Genomic DNA, 18,344 nt, shown 5'->3' on the forward strand with positions numbered 1-18,344 from the left:
AAGAGCCTTGACACTGATGAGTAAAAGCAAATCACAAAATCACAGGCTAGTCCTGACTTACAGGAAGATCTCACGTGACTCAAACTGCTGCAAGGACAGGGGTTATCCCAGATGTCACATGGCTCAGAGTAGGACCAGGGAATCTGCTACAGAGGTAAAAGAAGAGGGGAGGGAGTCATTTCCTTCGGTAGCACAGCCACTGGGGAGGTTTCCAGGTTTTGGTAAATTACCCACCACCCAAGCTCACTTAGGCAACCCTAATGAAAGGCAGGGCTAAGAGAATGGAGTAAGCGGGATCAAAGTACATTACAAACATGCATGAGCTGTCAAAGAAGAGCAAAAACATAAAAATAAACAAAGTAGAAGACATTCTTAGCTTCCCTTTCACTCAAAATGCTGCTAACATCCATAAAAGGCACATGACGCACTCAGGAAATGGACACACTCCAGACACAAAGCCAGGGTCTACTAAACCGCCCACCGCCCCACTGGCCTGATGGCTGAGGACCAAAGCGGACCTGGTCACCTCCCCTCTCCCTGGCATGGTGTTGGTGCATTCTGGACCACAGTCAGTCAGGGGCACCCAGATGGAGGACTGGCTGCCTCCAAATCCTGGTGACAGGAGGGTTTTCCATCCTTAAGAGTCCCACCCTCTCCATCCCTCTCAGCTTGGATCTTAAGAATGGGAGGAAGGCTTTGGCCAGTACCTATCTCCTCTCCCTCATCTCACCAGTCACTCTCTGCTTTCTTTCACTACCCACTGTTTTCCTGGGGCCTCTCTTCTGCCCAGCCTCCTACTGAGGGCCCTGGTCGGCTCACACACATTCTGGGAGTTGCTGGGCAGGCAACTCCTGCTCCACAAAGGGACAGAGCTAGGCATCCAAAGTGCAGGCCTTTCCCAGAGCCAAGGCCATGTGTCTGGGTAGATCTGGAAGGAGGGCTGCAAAAGAGGGCCTGCCAAATCTCAAGGCTCAGTCTCTACGTCATTTCATGGTTTCTCTGAGGCTTTGGTAATTACATCTCGCACATGTGGACAAAACCCATAGGTTTTCTGCTTTTTACTAAATAAATATTCTCGTCACAGAAACCAGTCCAGAGCTTATCACCATTCAAGCAGAAGGGAACAGGCACTGGGGGAAGGTGAGGCATTTCCCTTTAGCAAGAGCAGTAAGGCAGGACACAGTAGGCAATCTGCAAATATCTAGGAGATGGTCCCTCTGCTCCCTAGACAAGCAGAGATGCAGGAGGCTCCTGACTTCTCCCAACACAGCCAGTCTGGCAGCTGGCCCACAGCCTCTTTCCAAAGTTGTTCAGAAAATGAGCTGGGCTCATGTCCTCATCGTCCCATGATGACACTGGACTCCTCTTCCTCCTCCTCTGTCCCAGATATCTCCTCAGAGCTGCTGGCATGCTGTTCTTGGCACTGACTGGGTTCTGTAACCACACAATATTCAAATCATAATCAGACAGATCCGACAGAGAGATAAGGGGGTTTAAATAAGGAAGAGACTAGGTATAGAAGCTATACTAATAACCCCAGGACTTTCAGGCAGATGATGACAACCCCAGGCAGATGATGACAAGTTCAAGGGTATCCTCAGCTACATAGTGAGTTTGAGGTTAGCCTGGGCAGCAAACCCTGTCTCAAGAAGAGGAAGAGAGCCGAGGGTATACTTGTTCCTGGGCAGAAACAGCTGGAAGCCAGAGGTGCTTTTGTGACCAACAGTGCCCAATTCTATTGTTTAAAAGGTTTGCCCCAAAAGCAATCTGCATTAACTTTATTACTCTGAGAGGGTTACCTCAGCCTCACTAAAAAGATCTGGCTGTACACATCAGAACCTGACACCCACAAGCCACGCCTGCAGAGTATATGGCCCCCACCGTTGACATCACCTCCTACATGGGACACCATGAAAGATACCTATGTGGTCCACGTCTCCCACTGGGCTGCCAACCTCCCCAGCCTGAGCCTCAGGTTCTTCAAAATCATGTACAAACAAAAACCTATGAAGATGGGCTGTGTCAGTCTCCTGGTTATCCTCAACACAGCTTAAGCGTCTAGCATATTCTAATACTGCTGCTAGCACTGTGGTACAGCTAAGCTGGCCCAGAAAACATCAGAGACAACTTGTCCCCAGCCCCTCCTCCTGTCATGAGAGCAGGGGAGTGGGCGGGAGCTGGCTAGAAAGAGGTAGAGGCGGGGGAGGTCCTAGCACAGGGGCCCCAGCTGACTCACCAGGGACTTTTCAGGGCAGCGAAACTAATTTGTATATTTTCCCAGTGGACTCACAATACTATGCACCGGACAAAGTCCACGCACTGAGGCTGCAGAGATGGGAATAGTTCAGAGCGCTGGATGCTGTTGCAGAGAACCAGGTGGGGTTCCCAGCACCCACATGGTGAATCACAACCATCTGTACCTCTAGTCCCAGGGGACCTGACACACTCTTTGGACCTCTGCAGGCACACATGTGATGTACATGTATACATACAGGCAAAACATTTACACATAAAATTGAAAAATCTAAGAAAGAAAAACTTAACTCCAACTCCAGTGGATCTGATGCTCTCCCCTGGCCTTCACAGGGTCTACATAACTTATATATACATAAGTGCAGGCATATAAATTTAAAAAGTACATCTTTAAAGTCACTTCAGTCAGGGATTAAGACAGAACGCAGAGTCCAACTGACCTGTAAATGTGTCTCTGGAAAGGGTGGGTGGTACTGACCGGGCAGTATAGGAGATCAGGGTCTACAGCTACAGGCAAAGGGCCTCTGTGTTGTGGTGTAAGCAGCAGCTTCCCACAGGAGAGCAGCAACTCTCAACCAGTACAACAGAGGCTGGGAGTGAACAAGGGTGATAGTGTGGGATGTAAGGTGCACAGAGCTGGAATGCCCCACTGATGACGGACAAAAGCTGGAGGCACTGAGATTCATGATTAACTTACAGTGGACAGACAGGAGTGTCCAGGCATTGCTCAGGACATACACCTCCACAAGTTGCACAGTCATCTCTATCAACTGACAGACAGTACTGTATGACAGTGGGCCCACCAAACAACATCACCTAGCAATGTCACAGCCACCGATAATGGGCATACGGCCTAGGACACTTGGAGAACAGAACTGCCTACCACTACTTTCTCCACCAGCCAAAGATGAATGGCTCCTTCCACCCTCACCCCCATGATCTTGCTTTCTAACACTAAGCCAACAAAAGAAAATAGATGTCTTGGACCAACACCCAATGCTAGATTGAGAGCAGGAAATCCTTGGATGAGCCTGGAGTATCTTACAGTACCAGAAAGTAAGGAAGTGCTGAAAGCTCGTGGTAGGCAAGCACACAATGAAGAGACTTTATCACAGGGACAAGACAGTTCCAGCAAGGAGGTAAAGGAAGACCAGACCACACACACAGGTTTGTCCTCACAGATAAACGCTTATGTAGATGGAGATACTATCTCCTAACCGATGTCTGTAGATATATGCCTTCAGATTGGAGGGGCCTGACTGGACCTCATTCCTTAGGTGTGAGCTGCACAAGGTGATTTCCTTCCAAAAAATAAATTATTTGTAGTGGGAAAACCTGATAAACACTACCTCTGTGGTGTGGCCCATGATACAAAGTTCTGTGGTAAAATTAGACCAGCCTGGTTTTAACATGGATAGGGCACACATATATAAATATATATAATAAATAAATAAATTGAAAGCAAGAAAAAACAAACAGGTAAGCTATTATTTTTAGTAAGGATTATAGCCACTATCATTTTTCACTTTGTTCTCTTCAGTGTACCCTAATGGCTCCCAAGCAAGGAACACAGTGGCTTCATGATCAAAGGATACAAAGAACAGGGCAGCTTTCCAGCCCACTACACTTAAGTCTGTGGCTTTGAATGTTAGTCCAGAGCACATACAAGCTGCCATTCGGACAGAGCATCGCCTCTAGCAAGTATCTCTCTAACTCAAAGGGACTTCTGTGCCCTTCTGATTAGGGGACATCTGGCAGTGCCAAGACACTTCCAATGCAACGATCAAGAGGAAGCAGCTGCTTCTGATGTACGCGAGGCAGTGGCCGATCCCTACATAGAGTACCCTGCCCCAGCGGTAGCCACCAGCACTGCTTCTGATGTACGAGGCAATGGCCGATCCCTACAAAGAGTACCCTGCCCCAGCGGTAGCCACCAGCACTGAGGCTGGGACTAGCTCTAGCTGTGTCCACTAACAGGGTCACTTCAGGTTCTCTTGGAGGGCAGGGTGTTAGGGAAGGGAAACCGTTGTGAGGACACATCACTGGAGAAGACAGGGATCCAAACTGGCTCATGGCCAACCCAGTGCTGTCACTCAGATACAAGTCCCAAGCTGCAGGCTGGTGACTGAGCTACTACACAGCACAGAACATAGCCTTAGGCAACTCTTCCTTCTTCTTTTTTTTTAAGAAGAACTAAAGCGTGTCAGGGATGGAGCCAACCCAGCACAAGCCTCACGATGCGCTGGGGCCACCTTGTGGCACATCCTGCAATACTACATTAAATTCATTCTTTTCACCCAGGCCACCAGAAAAATCTTCTCTTCACAAAATGAAAAAAAAACAAAAAAACAAAAACAACCAAAAAAACAAAACAAAACAAAAAACACACAAAAAAACCCCGAAATAATGGAAGGAGAAATAAAGGAGAAATGCATGTAAGTCACTGCTGACGATCCCCAGACTTACTTCTGCTTTGTTCAACACAAACTACATACAACCTGGTACTTCTGATATGCACAGGCGATCCACACTGTACCAGTGATAGCATTTGTCCACAGCTCTCAGGATGACCCTGAACGCCTGACCCTCCTGCTTCCATACCCTGAGTGTGGACTAGAGATGCCCAAAACCAAGCCTAGTTTTTGTACATTGCTGGGATAGAAGCCAGATAAGCACTAATCAACTGAGTACATCCATAGCCCAAGCATGGCTTTTTTTCCAGACAAGATCTTTCTAGGTAGCTCTAGCTGGCCAGAGATTTGCTGGCTCACACCCGACTCTACTCCTGGTTCCTAGGAATAAAGACATGTGATATCATGGCCAGCCCAAGTTTTATTTTTTTACTCTTTTTTTCAATTTTTATTTAAGGTAAATATGTACCTCTGGCTGGCCTGAAACTTACTATGTAGACCAGGATGGCCTTGAACTCACAGAGGTGGGTTTGCCTTTGCCTCCTGAGTGCTGAGATTAGTGGTGAGTACCACTATGTCTCGCCTAAGTATTTCCTTAATATTGTACTACTGTCATCACAAGCATGTCTAGGACCTATCATCTTCCCACACGGCAATGAACCCATTAAAATTCCCTCCATCTGTCTCTCAAATCTGCACCATCACTGTGTCTCTAAATTTGGTACTCTAAGGATCTCACACAGGTAGAACACAAAACTTGACAAAGAGTGGAGTTTCCTTCTTTCCTCCTTTCTGTGTATCCATGCGGCCTAGATGCTGTGTGGAGGCAAAGGGTGGAAGGAAAGAACCAGCTCCTTTTGAAGGCTGTCCTCTGACCACACACACACACACACACACACACACACACACACACACACACACACCAGAATAAATAAAAACAGAGTAGCCATGTGCTTGCTATACAGTTCAGGCCCACTAGGTTCAGAGCAAGACCTTGACTAGCACACACATACAGCAGCAACAGCAAAAACAACAACAACAACAACACACACACATCAGGAGCAACAACATATCACCACTACAAATAGTCAAACTTCTATTTCCCTGGCACTTCACAGTTCTACCAAAAGGACAGACCTTAATATGCATGCTCTACCATTACAGTACAGTCTTAAGAGAGGTCCTGTATTTTAGCTACTAAACGAAAAAAAACAAAAAACCAAAAATAAACAAAACAAAAAACTAACCTAGACTGGCCATTGGGTGGCACCCTTGGGTCATACCTACCTGGAGGCAAAAATCACAAATTAACAGGAGGTCCAGAACCTACCTATTCGCTGAACACAGCCAAGTTAATGACCTACTAGGAATAGAAACAAGACCAAAGTCATTCGAAAAGTCCAGAATACATCAGAAAATGACTTGGCTTCTAAAGAGCCAGAAAGCTCAACTGGTATAAGAAAAATAACAAAAGACAAGACCTACGCAGACCAGCGTCCAAGGCCCAGACAGACCACTGTCACCCCTGGGCAGGTAGTCCTGAGTGTATAAGAAAGCAAGCCGAGCAAGCCACAGACAGCAAGCCAGTAAGATGCAGTCCTCCATGACCTCTGCAGCAGCTCCCTGCTTAGTTCCAATTCTGATTTCCTTCATGCTGGAGTACAACTGTCAACTGAAATAAACGCATGTTGCTTTTGATCATGAGGTGTTTTTATTACAAATACAGAAAGCAAACTAAGACAGCGTCTAGTTTAGACTTTTTCCAGAATGTAAGAGTGGCTCAGTCTTGAAACAAATGGGAAGGCAGCTAGGCATGGCATGGCGGGGCAGGCACACTCCTTTAATCCTAGCACTCAGGTGGATCTCTGTGAGCTCAAAAGCAGCCTGGTCTATGAGTTCCAGGAAAGCCAGGGCTACACAGCGACCTTGTCTCAAAAGAACAAAAATAAAAAAATAATTAAAAAAAAAAATGAATGGGATGGTAAAACTGCAGCAAAGAAATAGAAAGCATGAATCAGAATCTAATGAAGAGTTAGAACTTCCTTATTACCATGTCACTGAAACAAAACTCACAAGGCAGACCCAACCACAGAAGGAGACATCACGGGAGAGGACAGCCTATGGGTGGATGGTTGGGAACTATCCAAAAGAACAGAAAATACACAAGGCTGATGGGACATCTACGGCGGGAAGCTCCCCCATCTCGTGTAAGGTGCTAAGATACAAAGCAGACCGTGAAAGCAGCCTGCACAGGAATCCCTGTAACAGCAGCTTAAAGAGACAGAGAATTAAAAATACAAGCTGCACATAACAGTGCAGGTCTGTAATCACAGAACTTGGGAGGTAGAGGTAAGGAAGGGCAGACTGCGAGCTCACCCTGAGCTACACGAGACTCTGCCCCAAGCAAAACTAAACAACAAACAAAACCACAACCACAACAGACAGTGCTGGAAAGATGGCTCAGTTGGTGAAGGCTGCTGTCATGCCAGACAACCTCAGTTTGGTCCCTGAACTCACATGGTAGAAGGGGAACCAACCGTGTACATAGGAGGTGGAGGCGGGGGTGTGAGTGCATGCGAGACTGAGCCAGGCTGCTACACAGGCCCTGTCTCAAAACTAACAAACAAGAGGGTTAAAGATGGACCAGTCAGTACAAGTACTTGCCTTGCTAGCATGAGGACCTGAGGCTGGACCCTAGTACCAATGGAAAGAGTAGGCAAGGCAGTGTGTGCTTGAAATCCCAGCTCTAGGCAGACAGAGAAAGGAGGATCCCTTGGGCTTGTCAGCCAGCCAGGCTAGTGAAATCAGTGACCGCCAGCTATAGTGAGACTGTGTCTCAACAAATCAGGTGGACAGCAATCGAAGAGGAACCTGACATTGGCTTCTGGCTTCCATGGGCACACATGTACACGTGCACACACGTGTGTATATATGCATGTACACAGAACTACAAAACAAAAGGCTTCCAATGCTGAGACAGCACTTCAATCCTGCCTCCTGGGGAGAAACGAGGCAAGGGGGAAAACAACTGGGGGCAGCTGGAGGTACTTGAAGAGCAGGGCAGTGTGAAGATGGGTACAGAGGGGGTGACACTGGTAACCAGGAATCCATTAAGTTACCCCAACCGCCTTCTGTGAGCTTTCCTTTCTGCCTAAGCCAGTCTGGCCTCTTCCTTTCTTTCTGGTTTTTTTGAGACAGGGTCTTTCTACAGAGTCCCAGCCATCTTGGGATTCACTATATAGATCAGGCTGGCCTCAAACTCACAGAGATCTGCCTCTGCCTCCGCCGCCACCCCAGTGCTGGGATCGAAGGTGTGTATCACCATGCCTGGCTCAGTCATGTGGCTTTCTGACATGACACATGTGACAGGTTAGCTGCCACTGTCACCTCAGGGATGGTGACTGCCACTGAGGGAAATGTGGACACCACTCACCTTCCTTCTGTTTCTTCTGTTCACGTTTCATCTTCTTTGCCATTAACTTCTTCTCTTTTAACTTCTGGCTACACATGGAAGCATACACAGTGGTTAACTGAATGGGTGTTTTGAAGAAACATCGACTTATGTTTATTTTGAGACAGGGTTTCTCTGTGTAGTTTTGTAGACCAGGCTGGCCTTGAACTCACATTGACCCACCTGCCTCTCTCTGTCTTCTGAGTGCTGGGACTAAAGGCATGTGCCACCACTGCCAGGCCTGACTTATGCTATCTTTATAACAATGCAAATGCTATAGTAATGGACTGGAAAAACAGCTCAACACTTAGAGGACTTGAGTTTAGCAATCAGTATCCAAGTCAGGCAACTCATACTGCCTGCAACTCTAGCTTCTTTTCCGGCCCCATGAGCACTCATATTCACATGTACAAACCCACACAGATACACATACACTTAAAAATAAGACATCCTAACTGGGTGTTGGTGGTGCACGCCTTTAAACCCAGCACTCGGGAGACAGAGGCAGGCAGATCTCTGTGAGTTTGAGGCCAGCCTGGACTACAGAGTGAATTCCAGAACAGGCTCCAGAACAATACAGAAAAAAACAAACAAACAAACAAACAAACAAACAAAAAAAAAAAAAAAAAAAAAGAAAGAAAGAAAGAAAGAAAGACAAAAGTGATTGCTAGCCTGTCACTATCAACTATTTTCACTTAAGTAAGTTGTAAGTCGGGATCAAACTCTGAGGAGTAGGTGAGATTGGTGGCTTATATCTGTATTCCCAGAATTTGGTGGAACTAACCAGAAAACTCAAGAGCGTTCAAGGCCAACATAATGTGACCCTGTCTCCCCCCCCCCCCCAAAAAAAAAAGTGGCTATCCACTTAATAAAAGTCACATGGGAAGTCTGGTTACAAAAGTCTCAAAAATACAATGTTCAAATGTAGAAAGGAAACTGAGGTGATGGGAACAGTGTTCAAGGCCAGCCTAAGCTACACAGCAAGACTATCTCAAAAGGCAAACAAACAAACAAACAAAAAAAAATGCAGAAATGATGGGAGACAGGGAAACTCACAGACACCAAGTTTGACTTGTATCTTCGATCTGTAAGGGGATGAAGGACCATGAGAGATGTGTGGCTTCAAGGTATTGCAAGAGATCATCCCTTTCAGTGTCACTCATCTTAAGACTTGCCTACCCAGACTCCTGCAGGTTACATAAGTGAACTTTCTGTTATGTTTTGAAGGTTTCCTCCTCCTCCCTTTTTTTTGGGGGGGGGGGGAGGGGCTTTCTTGAGACAAGATTTCTCTGTGTATCCCTGGTCATTCTGTAGATCAGGCTAGCCTCAAACTCAGAGATTCCCCCCATCTCTGCCTCCTGAGAACTGGGATTAAAGGCGTGTGCCATCACTGCCTGGTGAGGGTTTATTTTTTAATTTTTTTTTTTTTTAGGTATTTCGATACAGGGACTCTCTGTATCAAAACCCTGTCCTCGCTCTGTAGTCCTGTCCTTGCTCTGTAGACCAGGCTGGTCTTGAACTCACAGAGATTCGCCTGCCTCTGCCTCCTGAGTGATGGGATTAAAGGCGCAGGGTTTATTTTTTTAAAGATTCATTTTATTGTGTGTATCTGAGTGTGGGTATGTACACTTAAGTTCGGTGTCCATGGAAGTCAGAAGAGGGCATCAGAGCCTCTGGGGTTAGTTAGTTACAGGTGGTTATGAGCTGCTCAACATCACTGATGTGGGAGTTGAACCCCAGACCAGCTATAAGCTACTGAGCCATCTATTCACACATTTGTTTGTACGGTGTTATGCATGATGCATGTGTATGCATGTATGTGTGTATGTGCGTGCATGTGTGTGATTGGCACATGTGTAGAGGTCAGAAGACAACTTTTTTAATTTTTAGTGCCCCCAACTCCCAGATGGGATTTCTCTGTATATCTTGGCTGTCCTGAAACTCACTCTGAGGACCAGTCTCCTCTTGAACTCACAGAGATCCATCTGCCTGTGTCCTGAAATGCAGGGGTTAAAGGCATGAGTCACTATGCCCAGCTTGAGGACAACTTTTGGGAACCAGCATGTATGTTCTAGGATTGAATTTCAGGCTTGGCAGCAAGCACCTTCACCTGCTGAGTCATGTCACCAATCCTTGCCATTTGGCTCAGGCTGGTCTTGAACTCCTGGCTCAAACAATTCTCCTGCCTTGGCCTACCTAGTAACTGGGACCACAGGCTCTTACCCTAACACTGGCTGCTAATGAACTCTGGCTTATAAGGACTTGGCTCATTATCCACCACACACTTCCCCATGTCCAGCCTGCAGGCTACAATGATCACAGAAAGCTCTTACCGCTTTTTCCGGCGCTTTGCAGTCTGCTCCTCTGCAGCAATTTTATTCTTTTCTAGTCTCTTCTGAAACTCTGCATCTAGTTTTTGCTGAAAAAAACAAACAACACATCACTCAGACTACCCTGGGCTGGACAGGCTTTGGAAGTGTAAGAGTCCAAGTTCCACAGGGACACCACTAGGGTGCCACAGGTAACACCCAGGTCTCCAGGGCCACTTCCACCTTAACAGATCGCTCCAGGTGGGACAGAGAATCAATGCATAACTCTCTGATGGAAAAATAACTTTCACAGAGACACCACTTATGTAAGACAAAACCTATAAGAGAAATTAGGGAGGGAACAGGTGTGGTGCATAAAATAAATGGGGTGGAGCAGAGATAAGCAAGAGGGGGAAAGGGAGGAAACAGAGAGCAGGGAGGGGGAAGGGGAAATGAGAAAGAAGGGAGGGAGGGAGAGGGAGGGAGGGAGAGAGAGAGCAGAGACTCAGAGGGGTAGCTCTGGTGGCCTGTGCAAAAGAAAGGGCTAAAGGGTCAGAGCCCAGGAGTAAGTCCTAACACCCTAGGTAAGAGCTATTAAAGGGCTGATTCTACAGCTGTATCATAAGGATGGGTGGCTCAGGGCAAAGCATGTGTCACATGTCACATGTCACAGCACTGTCCTCCAAGCCAAACAGCTGCAACCTTGAGTTCATTGTGCCTGCTTGCAGAAGGCCACCACTGATGGGCCTGTTGCCATTCCCCACAGGAGGAGGGAGGTGGGGGATGGCAGCGGTGAGGAGGGTGGGGAGTGGTAGGGGGAGGTGGGGAGTGGGGGGATGTCAGAGGACCTCGCCTGAGCATACGGCCACCCCTCCCAACCAGCTGTATGTAACTCTGCCATAACTGACATAGCCTTGAGGTCTCAGGGAGAGCTAGAGCATAGAGGCTGGAAAGGCTGGGAAAGAAAAGGTTCCCTCTCTGCTGCCACAGGGAAGGAAGCCATCTTTCCAGGGCAGTGCTTTTGGGTGCCCATCTCCCATCAGTAACTTCTCACTGTGCTCTGTAAGCCCTAAACACTCATTGGTTCCCCAGGGAGAACTCTGGTTTGTCATTGGGACCTTGGAGGGAGGGGCTCGATAGTGCCTAGTCCCCTCTAACCTGAAAATTCTTACAATACCACACAAGTGTAAGGGCATGAGTTTGGATCCTCAGAGCCCATGTAAGAGGCGGACAGGACAGTCCCTAATTCCGGTGCTGTCAAGGCTGGAGAAGAGCAGGCAGGAGAGGAGAAGCTCAAGAGCCAGCTAGCCTGGTGAAGGCAGTTCAGTAAACCTACACCCACACACCAGAACAAAACTCTCTCTCTCTCTCTCTCTCTCTCTCTCTCTCTCTCTCTCTCTCTCTCTCTCTCTCTCAGGTTCTCTGTGACTGCAGTGTTGAGGATTAAATCCAAGCCCTCAGAAATGCCAGGCAAGTGCTTTACCACCAAGCCACACCCACCCGCTTCAAAGCTTTTGTGTGGTTGTATGTATGTACATATGTGCATGTATATTTGGATCCACATGTATGCCAGAGCACATGTATGACTTCAAAGCCCGAGGTCACTGTGGGTGTCACTCCTAGGTTGCCACCTAGGGTGTCACCAGTTAGGCTCAGGCGGCTGGTAAGTACTGCTCAAGGATCTGCCTGAATCCATCTCCTTGGTGAGGAGATTACAAGCACACACCGTCACCCGGAGCCTTTTCCCTCCACACCTGGGTTTTGGGGACTGAAGTCAGGACCTTGGGCTTGCAAGATAAGCATTTCACTGACCCATCTCTCCAACTGTCATTGTTTTATTTTGAGATCTTAACTATGGTGCTCAGGCTGACCCTGAACTCCTGGGCTCAAGAAATTCTCTAGCCTGAACCTGGAAACTGGGAAAACAGGCCCACGCCACTCTGTCCACTCCTAATGGTTCAGTTTCTATTTGTTTGTTTGTTCTGAGACAGAGTCACTGTTTTGTAGCGCTGGCTGGCCTACGACTCGCAGAGAGTCATATACCACTATTCTTACTGGTTCTTACAGCACAATAATTTCGAAAGCAATTATTTTTGTTTGTGTTTGTGTGTGTGTGTGTGTGTGTGTGTGTGTGTGTTGGTGGGGAGGCACTTGGCTGTCCTAGAACTAGCTCTGTAGACCAGGCTGGCATTGAACTCACTTGCCTCTGCCTCCCGAGTGCCCTCCTGAGGGCTGGGATTAAAGGCATGTGTCACCACCACCTGGCCTAAAGCAATTCTTAAACTCTTAGTTGTCACCTATCATGAGGAAATATAAGCACCAAGAAAACTAAAATCCCCTGAGAATCAGGCATCGAACACACAGTACTACATACACCAACCACAGTGAACTGCATGAGAGAACAGAGAGAAAAGAGAGGAGGAAACCGCCAATGGGTGGAAGCCCCCACTTGCCGACAAATGGCCTGGGGAAGGGGGAGGAAGCGGATTCTGTGGTGCCCTCCATATGCACCGAACACTCCTACACATAACTCTTCTAGTGTGGATAGCTTGTGGTCTCGAGTCTGACCCAGCGTCCGGGGTTCCGTGGCTTCACTAACCTTCTCAGCCATGGCATCCATGTAGTCCTGCCGCTGGTACTCTCTCCGCCGTAGGTGCCTATACACGTGGAACTCTCCACTGCCAGCCCCGGCACTGGAACCTAGAGCCAGGACAGTCCAGAGTTCTAGATGAAACTCAGTTATCAGGCCTAATGATACAACACAGCACACTAGCAGAACACTGCCTGGCAGGCACAGTTTAATCTCCAGGACTACAAAATGAGGAGGGAGAAAAGAAGAGAAGAGGAATCCACTTACCAACATAAGCTGCACTTAACCCCTGAGGCTAAAGGCAAGAACTCAAACTGAAGGTCCTGCATGCATTGAGTCTTTCTACCTGTAATTTAGCAAGGACAGCGCATGGCACACTGTAGGTATTATCAAATCACCAGTGTGAATAAATCCCACTCTACCCTAGCAGTGGTAGTACAAGCCTATAACCCTCGTACGCTGAGGCAGGAAGACAGAGAGTGCAGGACCAACTTAAGCTACATGGCAAACCCTCGGCTCAAAACAAAACTTATTTCTATATGACAGTAAGAGGAGGGTCAGATGCGGTTTGACAACCCACCATCTAGAAAGGACTCAGCTTCCCTCCATGATTTCACAAGCGACGAGCTAGATTCCTAACGGTTGAGAAAATATGTCTGATACTGCAAGTGAAAAGAAGTGGATTACAAAACATGAATGACTATATAGAAACAGTTTATCTTAAACATATGCTTGTGGTGGCATGAGGGACAAAAGGGAGAAAATAAGCCAATGAGAGAGGGGGGAGCCCTATCGTGTTTGTTTGGGTAAACTGCCATTTGAATATCAGACCTAGGCAGAGAGCCGACTGACCATGTCTAGTCAGCCTTGAGGTAAACTGAGGCACAGGGAGGAGGGAGCACTCACTGATGTGCCAGCCTCCGGTCCACCTGGCTTTATTATGTCCTTCTGTTTGTGTATGTATGTATGTAGGTGTCTGTGTGTGCACGTGTGCCTGTGGGTGCTGGGAGAGGCCAGAAAAGGCCTGATCATTGTGCTGCCTGGTTTTACATCAACTTGACACAAGCTAGAGTAATCTGAAAGGAGGGGCCTTCCCTTGAGAAAATGCATGCATAAAATATGGTTGTAGGGCATTTTCTTAATTAGTGATTGATGGGGACTGGAGAGATGGCTCAGAAGTTAAGAGCACTACCTGCTCTTTCCAAGGTCCAATTAATTCCCAGGAGCCACATGGTGGCTCACAACCATCTATAATGAGATCTTGTGTCCTTTTGTGATGCGCAAGCAGAACGAATACATAATAAATAAATAAATCTTAAAAAAAATAGTGATTGATGGAGGTCCTAGCCCTTTGTGGGTGGTGCCACCTCTGGGCTGGTGGTCTTGGGTTCTGTAGGAAAGCAGGCAAACCATAATCACCAAGCCAGTGAGCAGCTCCCTTCACTGCCTCTACATCAGCTCCTGTCTCCAGGTTCCAGCCCTGTGTGAGTTCCTGTCCTGACTTCCTTCAGTGGTGGGCTACAATGTAGACCTGCAAGCCAAATAAACTTTCTTCCCCAACTTGCCTTTAGTCATGGTGTTTCATGATGGCAATAGTAACTCCAGGGCAAGGTGAAAGCCTGTGACCCTTAGGAAGCAGAGGCTTAAGGATTATGAGTTCAAGTATAGCCTGGGCTACATGGTCAGACTCTATCTCAGAAAATAAGCAAACACCTTTAGCATAAAGGAAGCCTAGAAGATCTTCCCCGACTAGTTTGTCTGATCATGTGGACCTCTTCAGTCTATACCAACTTTTTAAGGCCTCTGAATAAAATGGTTTAACCACAAGAAACAAAACTACCTAAGAATAAGGTGGGCAACCATTACCTAGTGCAAACCATAAAACACAGCACTCCTCCACTGTAAAGACAAAAAAATTTTCCTATCAAAAATTTAGTTCACAAATATCAACAATAGTGTTTCATATTTCCTCTTAAAAATTATACCCCCTCACACACAGACAGACAAAAGACAGTACCCATAACATCTCGGACAAATTCTGGAGGAGGCCGAGGAGCCCATTCATTCATCTTGTCTGGAATTGGAACTGCTTTGTCCTGCAATAGTTAAACAGAAAAGCATTTGTAAGCAAAAGTACTCCTGCTGAGGAATTTACAGCTCTTGTGACCTAACACAAATGAGCAGGCTTCTCAAACCTGGAGTTGACTGAACGTGCATCCTCTGTACTGATCTTACTTCATCCTGTAAACCACGGGGTCTCACATGGGCCATAACTCTCCCACCATACAGAAGCCTGGAATCTAAGTCACTGAGGGGAGAGCCAACCTCTTCTTGGCAAAAACATGAGACTTTCTCAGCTGTTTTTAGGAAGCACAGTTGGGCGGTAAAGGGTGATGTGTTCCAAATGTGTTGGCCAGCGCCTCTTTAATAATGGGCGCTATTTAGAGGAGTTGAACACGTTCCCTGAGGCATAGATTCTTGGTTTTTTGCTGGTTTTTGAAATAGGTCTCACTGTATCGCTGGCCTGTAACTCACTATGTAGACCAGGGTTGCCTGGAGTTTGTAGCTACCTTCTGTGTCAGCCACCAAGCGTGCTGGAATTATACAGGTGTGCACCATCACGCCCAGCTTCTACCGCTTTCATTCTTATCAAAGTTAAAACAGAAAGGGCTGTGAAGCAACCTGGAATAGTGACGTTGTGCTACTTGAGGACACAAGGCAGGACCACCCCAAGTTTGAGAGCTGCCTATAGTACAGAGTCGATTCAAAACGGGCATGGATAGAATGCGCAACGCCTCAGTACCGCAAAAAAGAAAATTAAGAAAAAGCAGGGGATGGAGGGTTGAACAGCACCCTTCATGCAGCTGCGCTGTAGGACAAGGACCCTCTACGGGGCGGGCTTCTCCGCCCCAGGCCTCCTCTAGGGGTACGGGGTGTAGCGTTCCCGAGTGTGGAGGGTGGGGTGAAGGGGCCGCAGAGCCCACTGCGACTCACCGGGTTCTTCATGAGCCGCTCCAGCTTAAGCTTCTGCTCCTCGGCTGCATTCTTGGGGATGACGAGCGTCTGCGGCTCTTTCTTGGGCCTGGGCGGCCTCACAGAGCTGGCAACGGGACTCGCCATAGCAGCTTACTTCTTCGCAAGCTCTGCCGGCGGCCGCTAGTCTTGATGACGACAGAAGAACGCGCCACTTGCGCTCCAGCGGCGGCGCGCATGCGCACCCTCTCAGCGGGGGGGGGGGGGGGGAATCAGAGACGGTGTCGAAAGCCTGACCAGCTTGCTGAATATTCATGAGCGCGAGGCCAGTGCGGTCATAGCAGCGTAACTTCATTTCTTGTTTCAAAACAAATCAGGGCTGCCTGACTCTCATATTCCTAGGGGGAAGAGGCGGCCTTTCATGATGAGTGGCCTGGCCCCAGGCGCCCTCTCAGGTCCCCAAGGGTTTCGTGCAGCTTGTTTGTGGCCCTGAGCACTTTCCTCCTGGTTTTGCTTGTCCTTGGGCTTTGTCTTAGAGAGCTATTTGATTTAGCGCTCTCTCTCTCTCTCTCTCTCTCTCTCTCTCTCTCTCTCTCTCTCTTCCCCCCCCCTCACAATTCCCCTTCCCTTCTTCTCCTGAGATAGTGTTCATAGGTAGCTCAGGTTGGCCTGGAACTCTTGACAATTTATCCTCTTGACCCCAAGACCAAGTTCTCAGCACAAACAACACAAATGAGATGCCCCAGAGGGACAGACGACGGCAGAGAATAAGAGACAAAGATAGGGAATAGAGGAAAGGGAGAAGGGGAAAGGGAACAAGAAAGGAGGGAAAGAGACATTTGGGGACCATGACAATGACAAAGGACAGACAGAGAGGAGAGAGATGTGGCCCGCAGGCAAATGGTGATTTATAAAGGAAAAGGGGGAACCCTTGTTAGGATGAGCTATTTAACCTTAATTGGGCATGTCAATTTGGTGAGCCAAGGGGGCTTCTGATCGCTAGACTTTAATACTTTGATAACTGGATCCTGGTAGTCAGCCTCAGGAGGAGGAAGAGGCCAAATACAGGTAGACCTTGGTGGCTAGCTTCAGGAACATAATCCAATGGTGTTTAGCAAAGCAGAGGGAATGGGGGAGAAGGGCGAGGACTGCCAGAGCCATGTTTGCCTCCAAATCCGGGGATTGGAAGTATTAGCCTCACACCCCATTTCTTATGCACTTCTTTTACAACACAGCACAAAAACCCAACTGAACTCCTGAGACAGCCCGATCGATCGCCTGGGCCCCTCTGGAAGCACAGTGCCACCAGTCAAGGCTGAGTATATGAGTCTTTCTTAGAGTAAAGAGAACTGCCACTCCAGTCTAGGAGCTGGCCAGGAATTCACTTCAAAGCTTTCAGGTGAAGATGACCGTACCTAATTTTACATAACATCTACAGTAATGGAGAATGATGGGGCTGGGGCTGTCCAGGGGCAGAGCATCTTTTGGACCGTATGTGAGGTACTGTGTTAGCTCCAGATAATAAAAGATGAGATGATAACAGCAATAGTTTGTATTTAAGGAAACTGAAACAAGTCCTTTCAAGAGGCGTATTATAAAGAAAGGGCCTCAGAGCTGACTGGGTCTGCAGACGGGAGAAAGAGCATTAGACAGAAACAATACAGTATATGGAGCTCTGAACACCATGGAGTCTTAAAGGGAATGAGAGGGTTCCCTTTGGAGCCTGGAGAGGAGCATCACTAACTGGGAATAAGAGAAAGATAGATGGGAAGAGGGAGGTGGAGAGAGAGAGAGAGAGAGAGAGAGAGAGAGAGAGAGAGAGAGACTCTTTAGAAATAATTCAGAATAATCTTTCCCAGCAAATCCCCTCAAGGAGTGACCAAATTTCCAGAACTAAGGAAGGATCTTTTCTATAACGTTTTAGGGGCAGCAGAAAGTGTAGCATTCTGTGATTTAGTTCAGCACAGAAGAGCAAGGTACCATACATTGGGAGCTGCCAAGTCACAGCACTGACTGATTCTGAAACTCTGCCCCAGAGAGAGCTGCTGGGGCATGCCTGACTCAGGCCTATACTCTAATGCTCCTCAGTACCACAAGAGACAAAAACCCAAACCAAAATACCCAGCCGAGTACAGTAGTAGCACATACTGTAGAAAGGAGGCAGAGGCAGGAAGATAGAAAATTCAAGGCCTGCCAAGGCTACATAGAAAGACTCTGTCTCAAAAAAAACTAAGGATTCAAAAAACAAAAAAAAAAAAAAAAAAAAAAAAAAAAAAAAAAAAAAAAAAAACTAAGGACATTGGTCATGATGGCACACACCTTTAGCCCCAGCATTCAAGTGACAGAGGCAAGCAGGT

General features: G+C 47.4%; 1 protein-coding gene across 1 annotated transcript; it reads right to left on the minus strand.

Annotated features, from left to right (window-relative positions):
* Window positions 1–1,043: 1,043 nt before the first annotated feature.
* Window positions 1,044–16,167, minus strand: Prkrip1 (PRKR interacting protein 1). The gene is made up of 6 exons (XM_051204969.1): window positions 16,009–16,167; window positions 15,032–15,110; window positions 13,024–13,124; window positions 10,449–10,534; window positions 8,098–8,165; window positions 1,044–1,434 (listed from the first exon to the last, which is right to left on the minus strand). Exons 1-6 carry the CDS (start codon window positions 16,132–16,134, stop codon window positions 1,337–1,339), a joined length of 558 nt encoding a protein of 185 aa, XP_051060926.1. The 5' UTR covers window positions 16,135–16,167; the 3' UTR covers window positions 1,044–1,336.
* Window positions 16,168–18,344: the final 2,177 nt, after the last annotated feature.

The sequence above is a fragment of the Phodopus roborovskii genome, unplaced genomic scaffold (assembly GCF_943737965.1).
Source record: "Phodopus roborovskii unplaced genomic scaffold, PHOROB, whole genome shotgun sequence".
Classification (NCBI taxonomy): Eukaryota; Metazoa; Chordata; class Mammalia; order Rodentia; family Cricetidae; genus Phodopus; species Phodopus roborovskii.

Excerpts from the sequence above, each read along its gene's own strand:
- Prkrip1 (XM_051204969.1), bottom strand. The coding sequence starts at position 16,134 with ATGGCGAGTCCCGTTGCCAGCTCTGTGAGGCCGCCCAGGCCCAAGAAA. Across the intron at positions 8,166-10,448 it reads GCAAAGCGCCGGAAAAAGCG|CCAGAAGTTAAAAGAGAAGA; the intron begins GTAAGAGCTTTC and ends TTCCATGTGTAG. Across the intron at positions 1,435-8,097 it reads ACAGAAGAAACAGAAGGAAG|AACCCAGTCAGTGCCAAGAA; the intron begins GTGAGTGGTGTC and ends GTGTGGTTACAG.